Source organism: Sus scrofa, chromosome 8 (assembly GCF_054392235.1).
Source record: "Sus scrofa isolate SSC_HxYL_T2T_F1_AM1 chromosome 8, Sscrofa_HxYL_maternal_Yorkshire_Landrace_v2.0, whole genome shotgun sequence".
In the NCBI taxonomy this organism is placed as follows: domain Eukaryota; kingdom Metazoa; phylum Chordata; class Mammalia; order Artiodactyla; family Suidae; genus Sus; species Sus scrofa.
Window position 1 is genome coordinate 5,910,164 of NC_139390.1, and position 18,401 is coordinate 5,928,564.

The window sequence follows — 18,401 nt, forward strand, 5'->3', positions numbered from 1 at the left end:
GTGGGAAACCCTCAGTGTACGGAGTTCTCGGAGTCTTCCTCTGACCCTCTGCCTCGACGGCATCTTCCTTCGAGAGAGCCCCGCTCACCACGGAGCCCTTCGCTCTTGACACACCGGGCAGACCCAGTGGAGAAATAGTGCCTGGTCCCATGGCCAGGTGTGTGACCCTGAGGTATTTATTAGTTGCTCCCTTTGCTTGGTTACAGAAAACAAAAATTTTGTTGCATTCCACCTTTCCTCCTTTAAAAAAAGGAAAAGAAAAAAAGTGATTTTTACAACACAGGCTCTCACCGTACTAATTTGACACCTAAAGAACGGACTCATCCTATTTCTTCTGATTCAGTCCTCTCATTCTAACTTGATTAAAGCTTGCTGGGGGAAGAAGTTTGTCTTTTTTTGTTTGCTTTTTAGGACTGCACCCGCGGCCTATGGAGGTTCCCAGGCTAGGAATTGGAGCTGTAGCTGCCGGCCTACACCACAGCCACAGCCACGGAGGATCTGAGCCGCATCTGCGATCTACACCACAGCTCACAGCAACGCTGGATCCTTAACCCACTGAGCGAGGCCAGGGATCGAGCCCACATCCCCGTGGATACGAGTTGGGGTTGCTACCGCTGAGCCACAATGGAACTACAGGATTTTGTCTTTTGCTCTTTAGATCCACAGCTCCTACCCTGTGTCCTGCACATACCCGTAGGACTCTGTCCCTTTGCCAGTGCTGGGCTTGATAATGACAATAAAGATGAAGAAAACAGGAAGTGAGTGGCGTGACGCTAGGCCCATAGCAGTGACTTTGTCCTTTCTAAAAAATTTCAGTTTTATTGAAGTACAATCCTATAAAATTAAAAATATTGAAATGGGGCCTTTTAGTGACTTGCTATGTGTATGCATTGTGAAAGGATTCCTGCCCATGGAGCTAAACATTCCGCCCCGTGTTTATCTAGTTGGGAACATTTAGGTTCTCTCTCAGTGAACTTCTCTTAGGCCACACGGGGTTACGAGCTATAGGCATATGTCGTACACGAGGTCCTCGGACTTTGTTTCTCTCGTAACTGAACGCTTGTGCCCTTTTGCCAACCTCTCCGTATCTCTCCTACCTGTGATTTTGCCTCATTGACCCCCGGAATGGGTTCAGCAAACTGTTCTCTATGGGCCAGATCTAGTCCTTGGCTTGTTTTGTACAGCCCTTGAGTGAAGATGGTTTCTGTATTTTTTTTTAATTTTTTTAATTTATTTTTTTTCTATTTTTTGCTTTTTAGGGCTGCACCTGCAGCATATGGAGGTTCCCAAGCTAGGGGTCCAATCAGAGCTACAGCTGCTGGCCTACACCACAGCCACAGCAACACAGGATCCAAGCTGCGTCTGCGACCTACACCACAGCTCATGGCAACGCCAGATCCTTAGCACCCTGAGTGAGGCCAGGGGTTGAACCCTCAACCTCATGGTTCCATTGTGCCATGACGGTAACTCCAGTTTTTCTCTTTTTAAATGTTTGTAAAACAAGAAACTAGAGGAAAAGAAGATGAATACGACAGAGACCATATTTTTTTTTCTTTTTTTTTTTTTTTTAAACAAAGCCTACAATGTTTATTTGGCTCACGTTGGCCCTGGCTTAGACGGGGCTCTCCGAGGTGAAGGACTGCGTTTTGTTGTTTGTCTTCTGCAGTCCCTCAGGCCCTGATGTCCATGCGCTGTCCAGAGCGGTGAGTCCCCTGACTCGGTGGCAGTGTCACATTGCTGTGTTTCTAAATGCTTGTTCTTTTTTTGTGCTTAATTCATTGCCGATAAGTAACAAACAGCTCGTAATCTCATACTGGTCTGTGGACCACACTTTCAGTAGCAGTGGCCTGAAAATTACCCAGTACAGAGTGGCTGCCCAGGACACATCTGTCCATGCAACGATGGCTTGTGGTAGTCTGAGATAGTTCCTGTACAGGGTGTCTGAGCCAGAGTGGATACCTTGGTCTGAAAGCCACCTTCGAAATGATAGTGCTACAAAATTAAGTGTCAGAAATATCTCCTTTCTACCCAGAGCCTTTGTTGGAGGCATGAAAACAGTGTGAAAGCTGTGCTTGGCTCTGGACTATTGATCACTTTTCCCTAATATTTGTATAGGGCTTTATTTAAGGTTCGCAGTTCTTCCATAAGAATTCAAATCCGGAAAATCTGTTTCTCTCCTTCTTTCCTGTCTCCTTCCGTTTTTTTTCAACCTTAAATAAAATCCCAAAGTTTTTCAAATAAGGGGCCTGGAAACAGATGTTGGCCAGGTGGAAATTGTTTTGAGTGCAGCTATGAGATGCTCAGCTTTCAGTCATAGAAATCAACTTAAGTAAATTAGTGAGCATAAACTGATCTTTCTGATGACTTTTTAAAAACTGCTTTTTTCAAATTGCCTTCAACCAGTTAATTTATAATTTCCCCGAGGACTTCAGTAGACATTCTGTGTATAATCAGATCTGTTTTTATCACTTCAAAAAAAAAAAAAAAAGCACTCAACTTTGTCTCAGTCTGCTGCACTGCAGTCTTTTATCATTTTAAATTGAAAACTGGCACATTAGCATCCTCCGGACCCAAAGGATGGCAGACACTGGTGGACCCTGTTTTTAAAAGTCCGTCAAAGCCCTCCTTCCTGCAACCGTGGGGTGGGCAGGGTGAGGTGGGCGTCCGCAGTGGTGGGGCCCGGGGTGGCTCAGGGTGGCAGTGGGAGCCTGAGCAGGGGCGGGAGGTCCCCCCAGGAGGAGGGGCATGGAGACGGGGGCTGGTTATATGCAGGGGAGCAAGCAAACGGGTGTCTAAGGAAAGCGCTGCAGCTGGAATTGTTCTCGCCTCCGTTGTTGTGCAAGTGGGCTATACCTTTACCTTTTCTCTCACCGCAGGGAAATCCGTTTCGTCTTTCACCATAAAGTATGAGGGTAGCTGTAGATTTTTTTATAGGTGTCTTTTCTCAGGTGAAGGACGTGCCTCCTATACAACTCGTCTCTTCCCCTGGCTTGCTTCGCTCCATAGCAGTGAGTAATGTGGTCCTCATTCCTCTGTACAGCTCCGTCGTACTCCAGTTGATTAAGCCAGTTCCGTTTTAACAGACCTACGCATAGTTTCTAGGCTTGCGCTGTGTTAAAACTGAATTCCAGAATTGCTGCAATGAATAGCCTTGCACTTACCTGTTCATGTTATTGCTGTGTCTTTGGGATGGAGGCCTAGAAGTAATATTACCAGCTTAGAAAGTAAGTATGAATGTCACTTGGCTGGATACTCCCCAGCTCCCTCCGTAGGCGGTAACACCATCCGTCAGCCATCCCATCAGCACGCGAGAGTGTCTGCTTCTCCGCAACCCGCCGTGATCATCCCATTGTGTCTTCAGATGTGGGGGTTTTGCCAGTCACAGGAGGCAAGACCTGCCGGCTCAGTGTCTCTTTCAGTGTACATTGTCTTTTCAGGAGTAAGATGAAGCATCTTTTCAGGTTTAATAGCCATTTGCTTTGCTTTTTCTGTGAACTCTTCTGCCTAGTGTACCATAGGTTTGTTGTCTTCTTCCACATTTTCCTTTAGTTTTGGTGTTTTTGTTTTCTAATACACGTGATTTTTTTAGAACAGTTTTAGGTTCACAGCAGAATTGACCAGAAACACAGGGAGTTCCCATATATTCCCTGATTCACGCAATTCTTTAGCTGCACCCACGGCATGTGGAAGTTCCCGGGTCAGGGATCGAACCCACACCACAGCAGTAACCAGAGCCACAGCAGTGACACTGCCAGATCCTTAACCCGCTGTGCCACAGAAGAACTCCCACTTATGTTATTTTTTAGCATGCAAAAAAACAAATTTTTTTACATAGTGAATATTGTCAGTTTTTCCCTTATTGCTTCTGAATTTTGAATCAGAGTAAAGATTTTTCCACTTCTAGGTTGTAGAATTCACTCATGTTTTTTTCTTGTGTATGGTTCATTTTTTTGGTCTATACCTCTGATGCAATTTGGAATTTCTCCTGATCTGCTGGGTAAGGAAAGGAAGCACTTTTCCCATGTAACTATCCCAGCCCCACTTATTAAACCTTTACTCTGTACTAGTCACCTATATACATTTGAGTCTTTTTTTAAATTTTCTATTTTGTTTCATTGGTCCATCAGTCTTTTCATACCCTAATACCACACTTTCCTCTTTAGTGTTTTCCTGGCTACATTTTATTATAAACACTTTCAAACATACAGCAAAGTTTAATTTTACAGTGAACACTAGGTACCTGCCACATAAATTTTGCCATTTGCATTTTATTATACTTGCCTCTTTCACAGTCTGCCCTATACATTTCATTTAACGCTGTTTTTTGTTGGTTTTTTTTAAATGTATTACAAAGTAAATTGTAGGCATCAGTACACTTCTTAAATACTTCGGCATGTGTATCATTAACTAGAGTTCGATGTTTGTTTGCAGTTTTTCTGACTATTTGTGCACGTTTCCAGATGAATTTTGGAACAGGCTTGTTTGACGTCAGGGTAAGGGAGGAGGAACCCGGGCCATTTTCATTGGGATCGCGTCACATTTATAAATGAATTTAGGGAGAACCACCATCTTTATGATATTTCTTTTTTTCTATCCAAGAGCATTATAGACCTTTTCGTTTGTTAGGGTGTATTTTTTATCTTCCAGGAACATCTTTGAGTTTTTCACAAATGGGTTTTGGGCTTTCCTTGTTAAGTTTACACTGTAGTTTTTGTTGTTAGGTTTTTTTATCATTTATTTTTGGCTCTTGCAAATGGAGTCTGTTTTTTCATTGCATCTTATAAATCTAAACTGGCCACCTTTGGATGAACATCTGAGTTAATTTTTTGTTAATAGGAGCAGGACCGTGATGACTGCCCTTGAAACTGTGTCTTTGTGCACATTGGTGATCCTTAGAGCAGCAGACAGCTGCTTAAAGAGGGCTTCACCCAGACATATCCCATCCCACGTGGTCTTGTTAAAATGTGATTTTGCTACTGCTTTGCTGAGAGGGAGAACTATGTTCCCTCTCCTTGAACCTGAGTGGACCATTCCAACCTGTCTAGGCAGTGAACTCTGACAGAAATGACAGTTTGTGGTTTCCGAGGCGGTCATAAAAGGCGTTGAAGCCTCTGCCATAGTCTCTGAGCCTGCTTGCTTTGGGGGCAGCCCCACCGTCCTCTAGCTGCACCCTCATGAGATACCCCGAGTAGAGCCACCCAGCCAAGCTGCTCCTGCCTCCCTGACCCCAGAGACGCTGATGGCTGGTAAATGGTGATGGCTTCAGGCCCTGCGTCTGAGAGTGGCGTGTACTTGGCCGTGCTCACGGGAACACGTAACGTGATGGACTTGAGGGCTCTGTTCGTGTTGTAGAGGAGCATTTCCTAAACGGCCTTCCCTGGAACACGAGTCCTTTGAGAAAACGCCATGAACATGGTCTCAGTAGTCCGGTTATTTGCAAAAGACATCCTTTTTGGAATTTCACAGTGCATATTGGCATATAAGGCTCCGACAAGTTGTAGAGTAAAATCCCCGTGTTGCTTTGACTCCACTTTCTCAGCTCACTTGATCACAGAGGACTTTTCTCCTGGAGCATGGTGGATGGACTCTGCTCTTCATGGGGCACTTGTTACAAGCATGGCTGTTTACCGTCACATCAAAAAGAATAAAATACTTAGGAATAAACCTACCTAAAAGAAGCAAAAGACCTGTACTCTGAGAACTGTAAGACACTGAGGAAGGAAATCAAAGAGGACACAAACAGATGGAAAGGCATACCATGCTCTTGGATTGGAAGAGTCAGTATTATCAAAATGACTATACTGCCCAAGGCAATCTACAGATTCAGTGTAGTCCTTATCGAATTACTAAGGACATATTTCACAGAACTAAAACAAAATATTTTAAAGTTTGTTTGGAAGCACAAAGGACCCAGAATAGCCAAAGCCATCCTGAGAAAGAAAAATGGAGCTGGACGAATCAGGCTCCCTGACCTCAGACTATACTGCAAAGCTACAGTCATCAAAACCATATGGTACTGGAGCAAAGACAGAAATACAGATCAGTGGAACAGGATAGAAAGCCCAGAATTAAACCCATGCACCTACAGCCAACTACTCTATGACAAAGGAGGCAAGAATGTACAATGGAGAAAAGACAGCCCCTTCAGTAAGTGGTGCTGGGAAACCTGGATAGCCACATATGAAAAAATGAAATTAAAACACTCCCTAACACTGTACACAAAAATAAACTCAAAATGGATTAAAGACATAAATATAAGACCAGACACTATAAAAATAAAACTCTTAGAGGAAAACATAAACCACAACAATATCTTCTCATATCCACCTCCTAGAGTAATGATAATAAAAATAAACAAATGGGACTTAATTAAAAGTTTCTGCACAGCAAGGGAGGGCCTCTTATGGACGGGAAAGTCAGAGCAGGCCTCTGAGAGGGTGAGACTGGGCCCAGCCCTGAGGGTGCAGAGGCTTAGGGACCTCAGACAAGTCCCTGCTGCCTCATGGGTATTTAAAGACTCGTGCTTTTACAGTTCAGTTATTACTTACATACGTGTCCCGTAACGTGTGTGTGTGTGTGTGTGTGTGTGTGTTCAGCAACACTTCTGCATTGGGGTGCGATGACCAGCCTCTGGGTTTGTTGACCTTGAGCAGATGGGCCTTCACAGCCCACGTAGAGCGTGGTGTCCGTAGGTGGGCGGATTCCTGTGAGCTTTCCTGCAGGGCCTGCTAAGGGTGCCCGTCCTCTAGGTGCCTTGGCGGGGGTGGGGGTCACAGTCCACCTTGTCAGAAGTGCCCCCTAGCACTATGCCCGATGGCCGCCAGGCCGGGAGCAGCCTGCTCTCCAGCAGAGGGTACAGCGCCAGCGTGCAGGGGGTCACCTGTGACTCCTCTGTTTTCAGGCAGAATCCTGTTGTGTCAGTAAATTATATGACTGCTAGTTTTTTTTATTTTTAGATCTAAGCTGGAACCAGAACCAAATACAAAGGCAAGAGAATCCATGTCTCCTGAGAAAGTCTCACAGAGCCCTTCAAAAGACTCTGAAGAAAAACCTGCCACTGAAGAATATTCAGGTACGACCTAAAATCTTGCCTCGGTCTCCTCCTTATGACCTGCAGGACTGCAGGAGAAGGAACACGGCCCCAGGCGTCTTGGGGTGTTTGTATTTGCATAAAGCAGAGGAAGCACGGAAGTGGCAGCCTTTTCTTGGTCACAGTTGGATCCTAATGACAGCCACTGGGGCTGGTGGGGGAGGGCCCCCCAGTCACCTGGGAGCCCACAGGGTCCCGAGAAAGGGCCTGGGTCACGGCACACCAGTGGGGTGGGAACTGGGGACCTAGAGCTCGGTGGAATCATTGCCAAACTCTTTCCCCACAATCTCGCCTGTCGGTCTCAGGAGGGGTGGGACTGCCACTTGGCGCACCCTCAGGTCTGACCTCGCAGGGGCCTGACCATCCTGCCTCGGGCAGAGCCTGCGTTGTCAGCGCCCTTCATCAGCCGACGGAGCTAACAGGACGAGATGCAAGTCTGGTTTCTGTGCCGTCTCCGTGTATGCTGGCTGGCCTGTGACTCCCAGCAGCTCCTGGCACACAGTGGGTGCTGGGCAGTATGGCGTAAAGTCCTAAAATATAGGGACATCCTCAATCCAGGTGTCCAGCCAGTGTGGCCACCCCGCGAAGGGACTCGTGCTCCGTTGCTGTGTCCCAGAGGGATGAGCAGCGTGAGCACTCACTTGCCGGGGTCCCAGGACGCTGCGGCCTGAGCGTCTTCCTCTCCTCCTCTTCTGGGCTCTCAGGGGGCCCCTCATTCCCCACACCCTCCAGGCGTGGGCACCCTCGCCATTCTCTGCCACCATCAGCACCATTCCAGCGGCACTCGGGAAGGAATTCCATGAATTTCTTTTTTTTTAGGTGAGCCTTCTGAGAGGCTGAGAAACTTGTCCCAGTTAAAACCTCATGAGTGGTGGATGTGGGATTTACCTGTGGGTCTGGGCTGCCTCCCCATCCGGTTTATTCCCTGTGTTTCACAAGCGAGGGGATTCAGGATGCGGTGTTTCCTGTGAGCCTGAAGGATGCAGCGGCCTTCCTGTGGCTGAAAACAGCTTCGGTGCAAAGGGCAAGGAGACTGGACTCTAGTGAGCCCTTCCTTGTGCTGGGCATGCAGGGAGGGTGTCGACAGACCAAGTCTCATTCAGTCTTTTGAGGAGTTACTGTCATTTTACGTGCGAGGAAAGAGAGCTTTGAAAGAAGTCATGTAACCTATTCAAGGTCAAAGTACAAGAAGGGGCAGCACCAGGATTCCAGGTGTGGGTCACTCCTTGTCAAGCTTGAGCCGTCCTCTCTGGAGGCTACCTTGATCCCATGGGCCAGAGGCCTCGTGCACCCCCCGTCTCCCCTTCCCCTAACGAGGGAAAAGCCCACCATCACTCACAAAGTGACGGCGCACTCCTTTTCCTAAGACAGTGCATAGGGAGATAGTATCTAAATTTACTCATGCCAGACCAGCAGACTCAACCCTCCTTGCATGCATCCACCCATCCGTCAAATCATCCATCCATCCATCCATCCATCCATCCATCCATCCAGGAACTGTTGTTAGAGCTGATGAGAGTGGGGAGAAGCCAGTCCAAAAGCTTGGGACCAGCCGAGGGTAAATCTCGTGTGAAGAGAGTCTGGCGGGGGCACCCGGGCAGTGGCGTGGAGGACTGACCGGGTTTGGGCAGGCTCCGTCGCTTGCTCTGTTGAAACAGACCGTGTAGGGAGGGATGGAGACGTGAAATAGGGACGGGGGCTGCTGCAGTCGCCCAGAAACAGGGTGGGGGTGGAGCTCTGTGCCCCCAGCAGGCAGCCTCTCCCTCCCGCACATTTCGCTCAGTCCATCTACCGTAGCGGAAGGATTTTTAAAATCTGGGCTACAGGGTATCTTTTTTCTTACCTTTTCAGTTCTTCATTTCGCGTTTGAAACATGCCGTGTCGTTTAAACGCACGGTGCTTTAGGACGAGGCGGTACAGTTCTAGGCAGAGGGTAGTTTCTCGCCTGTCCTGCTCCTGTTTCTTAAAAAAGGCACCAGTCTTGTTACTTTTTGAGTTCGTGAGCCCAGTAAAGCTCCTCCGTGGTCGCAGCCAAACTCCCGAGCACATCCGATGTTTCGGGGTCTTCGTGCGTGTTCTTACCCAGCCAGGATGAGACCTCGGTGCCCATTTACAGTTTGTTTGCTGACATGGATTCCGCTAAGACGGGGGTGGTTATTCCTGGACACCTCCTGCGCTTCTTCCCAAATGCACCGTGGTCCTACCCTCAGAGAACTCACAGTTGCCAGGATCAGATGCCAGCCGCTGAGAATGTGATAGTGCCAGAAAAGAGCACAGGCAGGAAGGTCGGGGCTCTCTCAGAGATCAGGGGGCTGTCAGGAGGAGGTGGCCCTGAGAATTGAGTCTGGACCTGCAAAAATGGAAGCTTGGGCTGTTCGGGGTGGAGGGAACACCATGAGGCCATGAAGCATGGAGACGCATGAGTCCAGTCGGTAAAGAAAACACTTCTGGGTCAGTAAGACTCCAGAAAGGGAGGGGAAGGAGGCCTTGCACACTGCACCAAGGACCTGAGTCTCTTGCCATTGGGATAGGCCAGGGGCCTGGGCAGAGGCCTGGCGTAGGGGTGCCATGCTGCAGGCTAATCCTTCTGGCTGTAGGTTGGGATGGCTCCAGATGGCCACAGAGGCGAACGTGTGTTTCTTTAAACCTGCCCTTCTAGCTCGGAGCTAATTTATGCTTGGTTCTAATGTCAAGGATGTTCCCTTGTTTCTAATTTTGGTGTTCTTTTTTTTGGTCTTTTTGTCTTTTCTAGGGCTGCTCCCGTGGCATATGGAGGTTCCCAGGCTAGGGGTCTAATCCGAGCTGTAGCCGCCGGCCTATGCCAGAGCCACAGCAACACAAGATCCGAGCCGCGTCTGCGACCTACACCACAGCTCATGGCAACACGAGATCCTTAACCTACTGAGCGAGGCCAGGGATCGAACCCGCGACCTCATGGTTCCTAGTCAGATTCATTTCCGCTGCACCACGGCAGGAACTCCTAATTTTGGTGTTCTTATCCTTAAACATAAAAGTAAAAGCTTGAAACGGATACGGTAATGAGGTCAAGTGGAGGAGACGGAGGACCTGGGGACAGGGCGGGACGCGTGAGAAGTAGGGCATTCCTACCTGAACATCGGCCTCTGAAGATAGAAATGTCTTTTTGTTAAAATATACATGCGTTATATTTATTATACCTAAATTATATATAGAGGTGTCTTTTATAAATATGGTGACCGTTCTGGCAAAAACAGCCATCTTTTTTTGATACTTGCCTGCGGTCGGGGATGACCTGAGCTTTGGGGGGTGGCACATCCAGGATCACAGCCATACGCTGACGCAGGTCTGCGTGAACGCTTCCTCGAAATTGGTGCCGTCATTATGTTCTTTTCCCTTATCAGCCTCAAAACAAAAGCTCTGGACTTTGGCCCATCCATCTCCTGGGACTGAAAGCAGCCATGGGAAAGTTACTGGGTTTGGGGGGAAAAGAACAGCAGTGGTATTTGTCTTTGAGTACTTGGCAACCCACCGACAAGCCCAGAGGCAGCGCTGAGACGCCAGGCACAGAGTCACCCGTGGGAAGAGCGCCCCCCTAGGGCCTCCACGCAGGAGCGAGGCTTGCTTTCCTCCTCTCCCTGCTCCCGCCCAGCCCCCGTGCGCTGCACAGGCCTCTCCAGCAGGGTCCTGGGTGGCACAGCCCCTTGTGGGAGCTGTGCTGTTTTTCTGCTTCGTCACGGATCTGGCCCGTGGTTATGTGATCATGGTCAAAATAGTCCCTAGATTAAAATGTTCCTACGCCGCCAGTCAGCAGTTCGTGCCCAGGTTCCTGTCCTGGGCCCCTGTGCATCACAGATACCAAAGGGCAGAGTGCATCAGAGCGTGGCCTGGCACACGTACCATCGTACCGGTGGGAGATCCGAAATAACCAAAGTTACCACTACCTAAAGAATTCCTTACAGTGGGACATTGTGGAGCAGTTTAAAGGAATAGATCTGTGTGGCATGATGTAGGATGATCACTAAGATGCATTGTTAGGTTATAAAAAGCAAATTTGAGAATGCATTACCATTGATAGCTTTGGGAAAAGCAAATGACCACGCACACAAAACTATAAATTATTTCCCGGCTGAGGTGGGGCTGGCGAGAGGAGGGAACTGCCCATCTGTGTGTGAATAAGCGGATGGAGCCCCGGGGCCTGCGTCAGAGCACTCGTGGTGGTGTGGCCTGTCCTCTATTTTATACACACACACACACACAGATATACACACACACATATACATACACACACACACACATATATATATCTTAAGACTGAAATTCCCTATACGTTTCGCAGTCTTCTAGAAGTAGAAGGAAGGGTGTGTGTATGTGTTGTGAAGTTAAGTCCACTTGAAAACTGGTCCTGAAGAAGGTCCGTTTGGTTTGTGACCAGTGCTGAGATCACGGCATCACTGAAAATGTGCTTCCCCTCTACCCACGCTCCTGTACACATGAGTGTACACACACACCCACGCACACATGCATGCAACACACGTGTGCATACATACACACACACACGTATAAACGTTGCAAAGGATCTTGCCGCAGTGCCTAAATATGAGCCAGCAGATAAACGTATGTGGACACAGCTGCACAATTCCTTTCTGTCTTGAGTTTTTTGTTTAGTTTTGTTTTCCTGGCCACGCCCGCAGCATGCGGAAGTTCCCAGACCAGGGAATGAACCCGCACTTCACCGGGACCCAAGCCACAGCAGTGACAGCGCGGGTTCTTAACCTGCTGCCCCACCAGGGCACCCCCCTTCCATCTCATTTTTAAGTCTCCCTGCATCCTAAACCAGCCGTTTTTAAAGCACATATTTTGCCTTCTGTTGTCAGTTTTTTTTTTTTTCCAACAGAAAAGATTCCGGCGGAAGCACAACCTGAATTGGGAACGTGGGGAGATGGCAAAGGTGAAGACGAACTGTCCCCAGAAGAAGTACAGATGGTAACGCTGCCCTCTGCCTGACCGCGTGTTCGTAGCTCGTTCTAGTAAGGGCATGTCCCTGAGCAGGAGGTCGTGCTAAATGCCCTGGCCCTGTTATACTGAGTTTTAAAAATTATACATATTTTAGATACATTTTTCCACTTGATTTCCTAATTCCTAGTATGCTTTTCATATGTTTTAAATTTGCAGTAGCATAATTAAAAAAGAAATTGCCTTGGAATAATTTTGCTAATATTAGATGCCTTTTCAGCAGGAGTAAAGTAGTTTTGCATTAAGTGGGTCTTTTAGAATTGCTGCTGTGGTGCTTTTTAATTGTGTGAATCGCTGGTGTGTGGCAATGTGAAGAAAGCATAAGTAACGCCTGAGGAATGAAGAGAGGGACCCCTTAACCGCTCGTCTCCCCTCCTCTTAGTTACCTGTCCCCTCGTTGCCAGTTGTACGTCATCATCTCTGGGTGAGTTTCAAAAGGAAAGTGACAGGTATGGCCAGAGCCCCAGCCTGCTGGTTTCCAGGAAGGTCTCTGCACAGCTGTCTCGACATTGGCGTGACACAGCCACATGTACCTGGGGTTGGGAACAGACCAGCAGGCCCGCAACCTGGAGGCCTCGTGGTGCGGACCACAGCACGACTCCAGCCAGCAGCCAGCACCGCCCAGTCCAACTGAGAGAGGCTGAGGGCGTTGGCCAGGGAGTGGCAGTGAGGGCAGAGATGAGACAGATGTTGGGCAGTGGCCTGGACCTGGTGACCCACTGGACAGCGTGTGGGCAAGTGTGGGAGGGCTAAGAGCCTGGTGCCTTCTGACTGGGGAGGCAGATGCCAGGGCCAGAGAAGGGGGCAGGCGTGCGGCAGCTGGGCAGGTGGGGCAGGCGGGAGATGATGCCTTCCTCGTGGACAGTTGTGAGTTTGAGGTGCCTGGTGGATTGTGGGACCCCGGGCTCGAAGCTCAGGCTGGAGATGTGAGTGGGGAGACTCGTGTGAAAGAGCGGGGGCGGGGGCAGGGGCGCAGGACGTCACCCCAGGGACACAGCACCCACCCGCCTGAGGGGCAGGCCAAGGCACAAAGCCGGGGGGCATAGCAAAGAACACTCGGATCCTGCTCCCTGAGAGTGGCCAAAGTGTCTTTAAAGCCGCCTAGTTTTTCTTGAGTTTATACAAACTAACTTTACTATTGAAGAGGATGCCGTGTTCCCGCAGAGATGGTGCAACATGACCACGTACCTTTGCTAGAGCTGAAAATATGTGCAGCACTGTCCCTTCATTAGGAAAGAATGAATCTGTATTTAGGCAGAACTTAGCTTCTAATTACGGCTTTTTAAAAATACCCTGCACCCCTTCACGTAGGAAGTAGCTGGAAGAATAGCTGTCTGCTGCCTGCCAGAGGAGGGCCTTTCCCCCGCCGACGGTGGGAGCAGCAGTGGTTTGTTAACCTTCTCAGATGTGCACTTAGAAGCTGCCAGATGCATGGGGGTTGGACCAGAGCAAGGCTGGCAGCAGGGCTGTCCGATCGACTGATGCTCAACCCCAGAGACGAGGCGTGCATGTGGGCTTTGGGACTTGACAGGGTTGGTTGTGAATGCTCTTTATGTCCCTACTACCTGTATCGTCATGGGCAAATGAGCTCATGAACTCCAGCTTGGTAAGAGTCAGCATCCCACCCCGAGACCACCAGGAACGCAGTCACGTACGTGAGTGTGCCTGGGCGGGGCGGGGCTCCTAGCAGCTGCTCAGCGGATGCCCCTCATAAACAGAGGCCGTGCCTGTGCCTGTGCGGTCCCCTGGTCCCGTGTGCATTCTGAGTGTGATTTAGCTGATGCACGTGAAAGATCATGTGCGTGTCATAGGCTCTTTCCAGAATGACTGTGGTGCAGCCTGCTTCCACTGCATTGTTCTGTCCCAGTAACTGCAGCACATGCCAGTGCCCGGTGCCAGCAATGCCAGCTGCGTCAGCGTCACGTATCAGTGACCTGAGCTGTCAGAACCAGCAGGACCTCCCTGATCTTTGTTGCGTCATCACAGGAGGATTGGGCAGAAGGCTCTATTGCTCAGTACTTTCACGACAAGCTCTTTAATGTTCAACTGCCTTCTTTCTTAATTGCGACTAATAGCCAAGAGATAAGTCAGTCATCTTATCGTCTGACTGACCCGAATCTTATTTAAAAGGCTCAACCCTGAAAATGAAGAGAAAGAAATGCCATACTGTTGGTTTAAATTGGAAAGTGTTATGTAGCAAAGTGTGGTCATAATTCATAATCATTGTTTCGGAATTTTTCCTCAGGGTGAAATAATGAATTAAGCCCCCTAATAGCAATTTAAGTCGTTCTGTCACCCCTGGGAGCAGCGTTACTCATTCCAGGACGGCTGTGCAGTATTATGTGATTTGCACAAGGCATTTCCACGCATCACTCAGGATACAGGTGTCTTAATGCCTCTGAGTTAATGTGAGCAGGTGTTTTGTGGTCAGGCTGAGGGGAACCAAATTGCCCTCCGATGTTACACAGAGAAAACCCCCTCTCTAAGCTCACATTCATTTTACTTGCTCCAGCGAAACCACTGCACTTACTAGTGTATTTCTTGGGATAGTTTTTAAAGACGTGAATGTGACTCGTGTTCCGAAGCTTCATGAAGCGTGTCCCTAGCCCCGTCCTGAGGTGGACCCTGGAAGTACCAGGTGGCCGGCTGGCAAGGCTTGTGGTCTGGGGCCAAGCTCAGCTTACACGTGGAGAACACAAGACCTGTTGATAGCATCTGAGCCCCACGTGGGTGAAAGCTGGAGTCCAGACCCTGGCGGGGGGTGGGGGCCCAGCGGAGGTCAAGGTGAGGGGCACAGATAAAGCATGTCTGCAAGAGCCCAGCGCGGGCCTGGGTGGTGGGCTCCTGAGCCCAGGGGGCAGACTGCTTTCCAGGCCGAGCCCCCTGTGGGTTCGAGCCCCTCCGGGTTCACAGCCTTGGTTCAGTGAACTGCTCTTAGGTCTCTGCATGGCAGGTATTTCTCCTGGCGTCATTCGACACTCAAAGGCCTTAGTAGGAGTGGTTTTCTTTTCAAAACTATAGTGAAAGGGATTGGGTTAGAAAAGGATTTCTGTACCCGTGTGTTCGAAGTGTGGATCTGTATTCTTTGAACCAGATTATAAACCCTTTTGGAGGCCCTGTTTGAAAGTCCAAGTGACTTCTAAGGGGAAGAGAGCAGTTAAATCATGTTGCCTAACACACATGTAGCACACCCCCCCATGTCCAGTACCGCTCTGAGCACTTCACTTATGCTGCTACACGAGTGGAGGGACTGGTGCTGCCCCGCCTGACAAAGTTCCCAGGTCCTGGCCTCTTAGCTCCACGGTTGTTGGCGCCTCGGTCTGCGCCGGGGGAAAGGGCTGTGCTGTGGTGAGACCTGAGCGGGGCACGGAGCGCAGCACGGCCCAGAAAGGCAGGCAGGTGCTGCCACGCCTGTGGGCCCTGCTTGCCCACCTTCCCCATCATCTAGGGCTTCTCACCCCCTGGCCGCCTTTTTTTTTTTTTTTTTTTTTTTGCTTTTTAGGGACGCACTTGCGGCCTATGGAAGTTCCCAGGCTAGGGGTCCAATTGGAGCTACAGCTGTCGGCCTACGTCACAGCCACAGCCACCCAGGATCAGATAAATGTCTGCGACCTACACCACAGCTCACGGCAGTGCCAGATCCTTGACCCACTGAGCGAGGCCAGGGGTCGAACCCGCATCCTCATGGGTACTAGTCGGGTTCATTACCACCGAACCACACCAGGAACTCCCTCATCGCCCTTCCAGTGATTCGCAGAGATGGAGGAAGACCGGCAGGTGTGTCTCCCGGGCCTGTGGGAACCCTGACTGTGGCGCTGATGATGGTGACCAGGCTGCATCCGGGGCTGCGCCTGGCGAAGGCCCCGCCGCTGGGGGCTGCCTGTCCGCCCCGGTGAGCGCCGAAATGACCGGGCGTCACCGCAGCCCTCTAGGATTTGAGACCAGTGTGGGGGGAGCGCCTTCAGAGCGCTCAGGAACTCGCATTGCGTGTCCAGAGGCGAACTCCCAAGGAGACTAAATAACAGTAATTAGCACCTAGCGAGGTGGTGTTGGTAAGCGGCTTATGTGTGTTAGCCCACGTCCTGAGGACTCTGTGGACCCACTGCGATCGCCCCAGTTTGGTGGTGAGGACCAGGGCACGCAGCTTAGAGGTTAAAGGGGTCCTCTCTCCCAGCCTCAGGATCAGGCAGGAAAGGATAAGACCCACCCCTTCTGTTCACAGAGACTGACCACACAGAAGGCCAGGGCTGGGCCAGGGTCACCCCGGTGTGCCTGTGAGGCCACGGCCTTCCCCTGCCGCTGGCACTTGGTGGCTCCCTGCCTTCCTCAGCGGCGGAGAGGCAAGGCGTGCAGGTGTGCTACCCAGACATCAGAAACCGTCCTGCAGCCTGGCCACTACCTTGTCTAACTGAGCCCTGCGTATCGCATTTAATGAAGGCCTTGCACTTGACTGTGAGAAGCAGGCTTTGTTGTTTTTTAAAATGCAGTGTCACTGGAATGCCTGACCCCTGAATGGAGGCCGCTCCGCATAAAGCTGGCCGTTGGCAAACCTCTCTCCTCAGCCCTTGTCACTGCCTGATCCTTGAAGCATGGGTTCCTCTCACGTCCTCTGGGAACCGGGTGTTTCTCAGGTGGCATCTCGAACCCGTGGGCTTAAAAGGAAATCAGAGCCAGAATCTGATCCCACTCCTGACTGCTAACAGGAGCCCTTCGAAAGTAACAGTTACCAAGAAGCCGAAAAAGAAGCCGCTTGTCCTCAAGTTGGGGAGGAAACAGAGAGCTTTGTTCCCAAGGAACATTCTAGTAATAAACCACTGCAAACCTCTAGTTAATTTTGTTTAGGAAGAGTTTAAAAGCATAAAAGAACTGTAGATTTAAAAGGGTAAGGTAGGGCTATCCTTTGTTATTAGAAAAATTCAAAGAAAATACTCCCTGGCCCCCCACAAAAAAAAAAAAAAAACCCAGTAAAGTACCAGAAAGAACTAGTCACATTAGCACCCACATGCTGAACTGTATTTTTTCTTAAATACTGGACTCCAGGAACTGTTGACAGTTAAGTGAGCTGATACTTCCAAACTCAGACCTGAAGTTTTTATTCTCTTAAAGACTTCTGATGCATAATTAGAAGGGCCATCGCAGTTCCTTGTCAGCAGCCAGCAATGGAGCCTGCTGGTGGTTGGGGTGGCCTGGGTGGCCCTGCAGGAGCTCCCCAGCACGTCTGCCCTCTGGAAGCTTTGCCAGCCCACCTGTTCCCTGACCCAGTGGGTGGGGGGTGGAGTGGAAGCCTCTTTGTTTTGACGAGCAGCCAGGGCTGCAGTTTCAGGGTGCTGGGCTCAGGGTCCCCCAGGAAAGACAGCCCCGCCCCAGGAGGAGAGACAGGCCCCTGAGCAGGTGTGGCAGTGCGAGTGCAGAGGATCTTTTTAAACGCAAAGGGGAGAGAGGACAGGGTTAAACCTGCCCCGCTGTGTCTGATGACCAAGAAGGCCCCTATGCTGGGTTTTGAGGGACCAGTGGGAGGCCCCAGCCAGGGCAAGTCCTCCAAGGCTGAGAGCTGGCTGTGCAGAGGGAGGCAGAGGATGGCGCAGATGCTCTTGGAGAGGCAGGTGGAGCCGAGGCTGGTGAACACTGCACCTCAGGCCTGGGCCGCAGGGCGAAGGGGCAGGGCCGGGGTGCGATCTCCTAGAGCAGGGGCTGAAGGGCAGGCCCCAGGAGAGTGTGAGTCGAGGGTGGAGCTTCAACGCGGGGAGGGAAGACTGCAGCCAGGGTGCCGAGCAAGCCTGGCAGGTGAGGGAGAGAGGAGAAGGCGCTGCCTAGAGGAAGCCATGCCTCCCTGAGTGCCCAGGCGGGCGCAAGCAGGGCCGGGGTTGGGGGTGTGGCAAAGGGGGCTGCACAGGCAGGTGCCAGGGGAGAGCCCGCCGGCCCACAGTGGCCTCCCGGGTGAGGTGGAGCCGTCCGGCCACGGCGGCCCCGCGGCTCTGCGGGTTTCACTGTCTCCCGAAGCCTGGCCATCCGCACTCGCGTGCCCAGGTTTCCCGGCTGCGCCGCGTCGCTCCACACGGAGAGGGAGAGATTTCTGCACAGACACACCTGGCTAGACACCTGCCTGCGGCTGGGTAGCTTTGAGACTAGAGGCGGTCTGATGTCATCCTTACCGTGTGTGTGTGTTTCCTTGCAGTTTGAGCAAGAAAACCAGCGCCTGATCGGGGAGATGAACAGCCTGTTTGACGAAGTGAGGTAGGTGCGCGGTTCCTTTGCGAGCACCCCCCTGCCGACAGCTCACCCAGAAACTAGGGGCTTTATGAATCGACCCTGGTGCCCA

The 18,401-nt window shown here is 50.6% G+C and overlaps 1 protein-coding gene across 28 annotated transcripts in view; it reads left to right on the plus strand.

The window, feature by feature from the left end:
* Positions 1 to 18,401, plus strand: part of STX18 (syntaxin 18) — a 123,476-nt gene that overhangs the window by 92,934 nt on the left and 12,141 nt on the right. For 24 of the 28 annotated variants that reach the window (XR_014813605.1, XR_014813606.1, XR_014813592.1 and 21 more), the window contains 3 exons: positions 6,957 to 7,072; positions 11,964 to 12,052; positions 18,258 to 18,316. Coding sequence is in view for 8 of the 28 variants with exons in the window: in XM_084973826.1 (XP_084829952.1) it covers positions 6,957 to 7,072; positions 11,964 to 12,052; positions 18,258 to 18,316 (264 nt within the window). In the remaining 20 variants the exon portion in view is untranslated. Of the gene's footprint in view, positions 1 to 6,956; positions 10,631 to 11,963; positions 15,364 to 15,608; positions 16,946 to 18,257; positions 18,317 to 18,401 lie in introns of those variants that run through there. The other 4 variants (XR_014813607.1, XR_014813608.1, XR_014813609.1 and 1 more) reach the window with 4 other exon arrangements.